The following is an 8,547-nucleotide window of genomic DNA, read 5'->3' as shown; positions in this document are numbered from 1 at the left end:
CAGTTTTCAAAACAGTAGCAAGCAGGGAGTAGTGAAATACCGGTGTTTTACTTCTCCCTGCTAGCAAGACATCCGCCGCTAATCTCATATACAGAGTACTAGGGTTGACTGCAGGGAGTCGTAAAATACCGGTATTTTACGACTCCCTGGTTGACTGTACCCTGTGCCAGGGAGTGGACACCATACCTATACCGGTATGGTCAACATGGTACAGCTAAAGGCATCACTCTGTACATGTACATTAAACAAATTATGCAGTTCTCCATTACAAGCCCTGCCGCGCTTATACCGGCATTGGAGTGAGTGACTGCGCTTGTATATCTTCGAAACCCCCTTGGAGTGCGCTTATAATAGAGACTGGGCTTCTACAAGAGACAGCACTTGTGATAGAGATAATACGGGTAGACGCTGCAATTGGGAAATGCTACCATACGTACCACCGGGAAATGTAGATGCATTCACGAAGAACCATCTATGGTGACTCATTCTCTTATGGAGTGCCACAACAGAATGTTTGCATCTTCTCGTAGGCAAAATACCTACTTCCCTGCCTGCACCCGCGGCCCCGGTAGACCGAGATATCCGTAACTTCCAAGTCCGGATTCGAGAGAGACACGAGTGTCCTTTTAAAACTCACTCCCGAATATGTAAACAAACGGCGAGGAGACGATAATTTGATAACCGCAATCAATAAGACAAGGATATGTGCAAAACTTTAATTAGAAGGATATAATTATGGTATGCAGCAAAGATACCAGATAACGGGGATAGACAGAAGTGATAGCTTTCCACCATGGATTTGCCAAAAGATAATATCAATATTCCATAAGGAGTGTTCGTATCTAAAAACAACAAAATACTTCGAAGTACTATAGTAGTAAAAACATTTCTGGAGGCCTGCTCCAAGTACTAGTACACGTCATGAGCCTATGAATATCTAGGCCTTTGGAAGATTTACGAAGATGCGAAACTCTGCTGCGTAAGTCAGTACTTTACAGCTGCGCTGTATGCTGGCGGTGCGTCCGCAGCGCCGTTGCCGGTGGGAACTTGTGAGACTGGTGCTGCACCATACGCCGGGTTGGTGGCCGGCTGGGGCGCATACGGTGCGGTGGTCGCGGCTGCTCCATAGGACACCGGCGCGCTGGCAGCAGCCTGAGCGGGCGAGTCGGTCACGATGGTGACAGAAGCGGGATTCCCGTAGACAGTCTGGCGTCGGTAGTGGAAGAGTGCTATGCCAAGGCAAATGGCTCCTATCACAATAAGGGCAATGGCTGTTGCCACAAATCCTGACGCATACACGTCTGACGAGGACAGCCCTAGCATCACTCCTCCCGGGATGATCATGCAGATGACAACGATCATTACCAGAATGGTCAACCCTACAAAAAGTAGACACGTCCACCAAACAAAGCTTACATGTAAATTATTCATAACGGTAAGGAAATTCAAGACAACACCAACAAAAACTCTCGAAATGGTGTGCACACATACATGTACCACCGTACAGCTTTTAATCTGCTAAACGGTGTTGGGATTTACACTTCACATCCGGTATAAAACGTGTTCGTTCCCTCCTCTTCAGGATTATACAGGGAATGACTGAGAAAAATACGTGAATGCATGCGAACTTGACTTGTTCTGGAATAAAATAAATTGGCATCCGACCTCCGTTGCAATACTAGTATTGGGATTGCTCTTTTTTCTTCTTTTTGTAGGATTTTTAGACACTCATAATTGCACGCTCGCACAAGATAGCTTGTGTACAGTCAGACCTCGCTTATCCGGTCCTCGTTTTTCCGGATCCCTCGCCATCCGGAAGAAAATCGCTGGTTACCGATGTGCAGCATATGTTATGCATACAACATAACCGGACCTCACCATCCGCATACCGGTGCATGATTTTGTGTACAAACTGGTTAAAATGTGTACAAAAAGCTTCGTCGTATCCGGTTGCATGTGGCTTGCAGAAGCTAGAATCAGGGAGTTGTACAAGCAAATGAGGTCCTTGACCTGCTGGGTGCATGCGGACAGCACTCAGTTGCATGCACTTGTCATTTTCCTCGCTTGTTTTACATACTGTGCACGTTAGTTGTACTGCATAGGACCCGTCTAGTCTACATGTACATGTATGTACGATGTCACTGCTTTTGACATGCCACATGCATATACCGTATGTGTGTTCAGTTATCCGGTTCCCTCGCCTATCCGGATATTTTGTGGAAAACAGATGTGTGCGGTTAAGCGAGGTCTGACTGTACCACAGTTGTTTGGCATGGTATGTCTACCACCTCGGCTTGCTCTATGAAGAGAGACGTAAAACAGAGTGTGCATTTTCAGGAGGATCATCCCACGACGAACACGTTTCTCTTCGTGTAGGTCAGAGTGACTCACCTAAGTCCTTTGTGGCCTCTCACACCGGATCACATGGTCATTTTACCATATGAACATACATACATGCACCGCTACATACACACACCACACCACACACATACATGTATACGCACACACACACACACACACACACACACACACACACACACACACACACACACACACACACACACACACAGGGGGGGGGGGGACTTACTGCGGCGTGGATGGGCGTACCGCCAGCCGGACCAGCCGAGCGGTGCAAACCCGACGTAGGCACGGTTACCGTAACCAGGATCATGATGGTGATGATGGCCACCAAACACTGGTCCAGGTCGGTGGTGATGATGGTGTCCGCCTCCATGGTGATGATGGCCTCCGCCGCCATGGTGATGATGGCCTCCGCCGCCATGGTGATGATGGCCTCCGCCGCCGTGGTGATGTGGCATCCTAGCACTAGTCTAGTGTGTGACCAACTGCACAGCACACAGATACATGTACACCACATACGGATATGTGCATGTATCAGCAGCGTAGGTACATGTATATAGTATGGCATGCTATGATGTGGCGTGGTGTGGTAAGGTTTGGTATGGTAAAATACTTTGAAGTAATTGTATGGTGTGGTATACTTCTAGTAGTAATTATTATTATTAATATTATGAAATGACCCAAAGGCAATATGCCTATTGAGGGATTCATTTGGTTGAAAGTAATAGTACGGTACGGTATGGTATAGTATGGTATGGTATGGTGTGGTATGGTATGGTGTGGTATGGTATGGTGTGGTATGGTATGGTATGGTATGGTGTGGTATGGTATGGTGTGGTATGGTGTGGTATGGTATGGTGTGGTATGGTATGGTGTGGTATGGTATGGTGTGGTATGGTATGGTGTGGTATGGTATGGTGTGGTATGGTGTGGTGTGGTATGGTATGGTATAGTATGGTATGGTATGGTATGGTATGGTATGGTGTGGTATGGTATGGTGTGGTATGGTGTGGTATGGTATGGTATGGTATGGTATGGTGTGGTATGGTATGGTATGGTGTGGTATGGTATGGTGTGGTATGGTATGGTGTGGTATGGTGTGGTGTGGTATGGTATGGTATGGTATGGTGTGGTATGGTATGGTGTGGTATGGTGTGGTATGGTATGGTATGGTATGGTATGGTATGGTATGGTATGGTGTGGTATGGTATGGTGTGGTATGGTGTGGTGTGGTATGGTATGGTATAGTATGGTATGGTATGGTATGGTATGGTATGGTGTGGTATGGTGTGGTATGGTATGGTATGGTATGGTATGGTGTGGTATGGTATGGTGTGGTATGGTATGGTGTGGTATGGTATGGTGTGGTATGGTGTGGTATGGTACAGTATAACTAATTACTTCCTGAAGGGTAACAGGAAAGTGTACTCTACTTACTATCCAAGGTACATGTACATGATTGTACTTCACAACTACTGACATACTTCAACACGGATCGATACTGCCGTGCTCCAAATTAGGGGTGAGCATGGGTAGTTGGGTACTACCCGTGAGGACCTCGGGTAGGAGACGGGTACAGAATAGTACCCGTGAGGACCTCGGGTAGACGGGTACAGAATAGTACCAAGAGTAGATAAACAAGAGTGTGCAACTCCGGATCTCTCCTGCACAATCTGCAGATACCCCCGCCCACGGCGGAATTTTTTGTTGACGTCACCTTTTTTCAGAAGAACGCGCATTTTGCTGCAGAGCTGTGTGAGAGCACGTGCTGGGCACCGACTTTGTAGTGCAAATGCGGCCAAGTGCACGAGGGAAAACTTTCCAAAAGACTCATAGCGCGTGCGTCGTCGAAAAGATTACGTCAACAAAAAATTCCGCCGTGGGCCAACCCATCCGCGAGTTGCACACTCTTGTTTATCTACTCTTGATAGTACCCGTGAGGACCTCGGGTAGACGGGTACAGAATAGTACCCGAAAACTCAAAGTCGGAGATGACATCATGTACAGTGCACGTGTACAAACGAGAGAGCTTGGAAGCTCAGGGCCCTACGCTATGCTTTTTTGCCTTGATGACCTTCACAAAAAAAAGCATAGGGATGTTATAAATTTTCAATTCTCCTATTTTTATTTCAAGGCAAAACCTGGGATTCGAACCCGCACAATCGCTCTACATTCATTCCCCGATACACTTCGCATTCATACTCATTCTTCCAAGTTGCTTCACGTTCTTGCGCTATTTAGGATCGGTGTACAGGCCGCCATCATTGACAGACCGCCAAACCGATAATTTCTTTCCTCAATTTCAAGCCATCTTGCAACGCTTATCTATGCCCGACTCCATGCTTCTCGTCTCTGGGGACTTCAACGCTCGTTGCTCGGAATGGTATGGATCGACCACAGATGCGGTTCGTCATCAACTGCTGTGTCTGCTTCAAATGCTCTCCCTATCACAGCTCGTTACCTTTCCCACACATTACTCCCAACACAGTGGTCATGCCAGTGCGTTAGACCTGGTTATAACAAACCACCCACTACTTCTTTCTAACCTCTCAACTGCCGCACCGCTGGGTACCTCCGACCACGACATTGTCCTCGCCAGACTCCAATTACAAGGTCAGCGAGACACACGAAGTGTTGCCACCCCTCCCGAACCAAGTCAGTTCAACTTTTCTTCATTCGATACATCCCTCAGAGCCTGCAAAGAGTGGTCCCTCGTCGGCCAGTGCTTATCGACTATCGATTGGTTCAGCGAGCTCCAGATTCCTCTTGGAACTGAACCATATATCACATATTATACCATATATTGTGGCCAGCTGTTTGTGGCCAGCTGTGCTTGATGGTACGTTACGGGACAGATACGGTACCAGCCAATATTGTGGCCAGCTGTTATGTACAATCCTGTACAGCCTTTGTAGTCACAGATACGGGACAGATACGGGATAGCTCCAGGCGTGACACAAACAAACAAACAAACAAACACCAAATTAAAGCTGTGTGGACCCTGGCTAGCGCCAGACGTTACTGAAGTAACGTCTTCTGCATAGCTACGGGAATAAATTCATGTAATACTCCGCATGTCTTCCCAGTGTGTAAGGGAAGGGGTGCAGTGTGGTGTTACCATGGAAACATTACCCGATAGGGTACCGGTGCTACCCGTGGAAAACTACCCGAACCCGATACTCGAAGAAAATGCTACCCGGCTCAGCGCTACTCCAAATAAAGTACTATTTAAAGCATAAACTAGAGTACGAGATTACATACTAAGCAAGAGTATAATTATGTGTATCAGAGTACGTACTTAGGGCCTGGTCAGACTGCGGCAAGTCTTGGTTGCCTGACGAAAACAGAACAGCGTCCAGAATTTGAATCGCGATCACACTACACATGTGGGGAGAGTGAAAATTCAAACTTCATTTCGAGCGTCAAGTGGTAATCTCCAAGAACGACGTCAAATTCCTTCACCTTGGGGATCGCCAACACCTTCAGTGCAATCCTTGCAACCATCCTTATGAGTTTTGTTGTTGTCCGTGGCCAATTAGCTCCTCGATATCGAGATGAAAAAATCAGTGATTATCAGCGTCAATGGCGTATCAGCGTCAAATCCTGTTTGGAGCGGAAAAGCGTGGTCCGTTCTTGCTTTTTTTTTTTGGAGCGTCAACTCTCGCTTTTGCCGCTCTGGCGGCAAGTTACTATGGAGATTCGGATTATAATCCTAGGATTATTTCGATTTTGCCGCAGTCTGACCAGGCCTGGAATAAAATAAAGTGAGCAGCTCTACATAGTTTATTTTACTAGCTCGACAGTGTTGGGTACTACCAAAAGGGACCAAATCGGGAAAATATGAGGATGTAACAATAATAATACTAGAGAGGGGTTGTTGTTGTTGTTGTTGTTGTTGTTGTTGTTGTTGTTGTTGAGGAATTTTATTTAAAGTCCATGCACCGGTAAGTACATGTATATTCTGCCATCAGTAAAATTCTGGGTAGAAAGTACATGGAGGCGCTAGCTCACAGGCAGCTGCCAAATCGAAATGTATCCACGTCTGCGCATCCGGTTGTGTCCTGGTATTTGCACTCCAGGCCATTGGTTTCGTCCAGTCCACTTTCAAGTTCTCAGTGTCCATTTCATCATGACTATTATTACGCGGCTTGGGCTTCCGTAGGTCTTATGTGAGCGTACATGTACAGTCAACTTCGCTTATAACGACACTCGGCGGGGCATCAGAAAAGTGTCCTTATTCGCGAAGTGTCCTTATCTGTCCCTCCAGGAAATCGCGATTCCACGGACGCAACAAATTTCGCGATTTTGGCCCAGACCCGCGATTTTCCGCGTTTTTTGTTGTTGTTTTCTGCACTTCTTTTGACATTTTCTGCACTTTTCACGCAGTATACAGTGCTTTCCATGATCCTGCTTGTAGGTTATTTCCACAGTACGCAAATAGCGATTCTCAGGATACAACAAATTTCGTGATTTGGCCCAAATCCGCAATTTTCTGCCAATAATTCCGCGCGTTCCTGGCAAGTTCCGCACTTTTCGCCGCATTTTTTGTTGTTTTCTGCCGCAATTTCTTGCGCAAGTTTTCGAGGATTTTTTCCGCAAATTCCCGCAGGGACAGCCTTATACCCGAAGTCTCATTATATGTATTACAGTTAGATGGGACTTTGCTCTGGGCATGGAAATTCTGTCGTTATTCGCGAATGGTCGTTATATCCGCAGTCGTTATTCGCGAATTGTCGTTATATCCGCAGTTGTTATTAGCCAAGTTGACTGTAGTTTGTGTTGCATGTGTGGTGGTGTGCAGCAAAAGTGCAAGCTCTTTTTTTGCGTTCCGGTTTCTGGATAAAATTACTGCGTTTACTGAGTACGATTATGTAGAGAACTTGATAACAGTTGGTAGTCACATCAATCCGTACTGTACGCTCAGAATGAGAGCCTGCGCTTCAATGAAGCCTTCATGATAGGGCCAACAAAAACTACTGCCAAGTGCTATGTGACAGGTGGAGAATTCTGCTGCTAAGTGCAAGGAAATTAGTCGCTGGGATTGCAAGCTACTGTACTAGTAGTAGTACACGGCCTACGTTTATTGGTGTACTGAGTACGTCTTATAACTCACTACAGCGTTGTAGCCACACATCAACAGAACGAGATCGATAAGAGACCACTGTCGATGCTGCCTGGCTGAGGTCTTACCGTCTTGCAGTTGTCTTATTATTACCTACTAGTATTGATGATCTTCGTGGCCTGCACAGCCAGCGCGAATCCGCAATGCCAGATAAGCGAACTGTTGCTAGAGGCCTTGAGCGTTGAGGGACGGCGGGTTTGGGTTCCTGGGATACTACGTGGCAGAGCAGCTTCTACAGTAGTCAGCAGTCACAGTACTGTTCCTAGCAGCCAGTGATTCTCACTCGCAGTGCGCAACTGTTCAACACGCCAAGAAAATTCACTACACGCTATAGCATTACCGCATAGCCGACGAATGGCTCGCAACGATGAGCCTGAATTCTTCTTTATACCGATAAGACGTTGTAGCCCCTCGAAGTCTCTCTACTACTACCCTGACTACTAACACTACATGTATCTGCTTACCTCGAAGATTACCAGTCGAAGTCCAAGCACCAAAGCGGTTCTCGCAAAGGACGAAAGCAGAACTCGGCCCAATGAGCTGCTTGCTACCTGGCATCAGGCACCGGCAACCGCGGAGACGGTCTACCAAGTCAGCAGACTCAGCACTCAGCAGCTCAGTCACGATGACATCTGCACCAGTCTTGTGACTGCTTATCTGTTATGACCAGGGAGTAGTAAAATACTCCCTGGTTATGACCTTATCCCATTCACAATGATTCAAGACTGCATACACATGACATTGTAACAAGCAGGGAGTCGTATAGATACGACTCCCTGGTAACAAGACTATAATGCATTAGTGGGGGTACTCTTGCATACACTGATACAGTCATGTACAAAAGTAATCAATGTAGGTACTAGTAGCCAGGGAGTAGTACAATACCAGTATTGTACTACTCCCTGCTAGTAGCTAGTAGAGTCTGCGTCTTTATTTTGCAGAACCAAACGCGTGGGTGCGTAGATATGTACGTGACGGTCATTTCGCGCACCGTATATCGCGCGTACATGTATGTACATGTACAAGTAGATCTAGATGTAAATAATTAGCACCCACATGTATAT

At 46.6% G+C, this 8,547-nt stretch overlaps 1 protein-coding gene across 6 annotated transcripts; it reads right to left on the bottom strand.

Annotated features, from left to right (window-relative positions):
* Positions 1-602: 602 nt before the first annotated feature.
* LOC135809282 (protein lozenge-like) lies at positions 603-8,080 on the bottom strand. Of its 6 annotated transcripts, XM_065322603.1 has the most exons (4): positions 5,824-5,957; positions 5,660-5,739; positions 2,588-2,846; positions 603-1,379 (listed from the first exon to the last, which is right to left on the bottom strand). In XM_065322603.1, exons 3-4 carry the CDS (start codon positions 2,817-2,819, stop codon positions 985-987), a joined length of 627 nt encoding a protein of 208 aa, XP_065178675.1. In that variant the 5' UTR covers positions 2,820-2,846; positions 5,660-5,739; positions 5,824-5,957; the 3' UTR covers positions 603-984. The 6 variants fall into 6 exon arrangements, with proteins under 6 accessions (XP_065178675.1, XP_065178670.1, XP_065178669.1 ...); XM_065322598.1 differs by lacking the exons at positions 5,660-5,739; positions 5,824-5,957 and adding an exon at positions 7,948-8,080; XM_065322597.1 differs by lacking the exons at positions 5,660-5,739; positions 5,824-5,957 and adding an exon at positions 7,552-7,915.
* Between the last annotated feature and the right edge of the window lie 467 nt (positions 8,081-8,547).

Source organism: Sycon ciliatum, chromosome 2 (genome assembly GCF_964019385.1).
Source record: "Sycon ciliatum chromosome 2, ocSycCili1.1, whole genome shotgun sequence".
In the NCBI taxonomy this organism is placed as follows: domain Eukaryota; kingdom Metazoa; phylum Porifera; class Calcarea; order Leucosolenida; family Sycettidae; genus Sycon; species Sycon ciliatum.
The sequence above is the reverse complement of the archived record's forward strand: the minus strand, read 5'-3'. Positions and strand labels throughout refer to the sequence as shown.

Bases quoted from the DNA above. Each gene is read 5' to 3' on its own strand.
- LOC135809282 (XM_065322598.1), bottom strand. From the start codon at position 2,819: ATGCCACATCACCACGGCGGCGGAGGCCATCATCACCATGGCGGCGGA. The intron at 1,380-2,587 runs GTAAGTCCCCCC...TACTTTTTGTAG, and splicing joins GTACGCCCATCCACGCCGCA to GGTTGACCATTCTGGTAATG.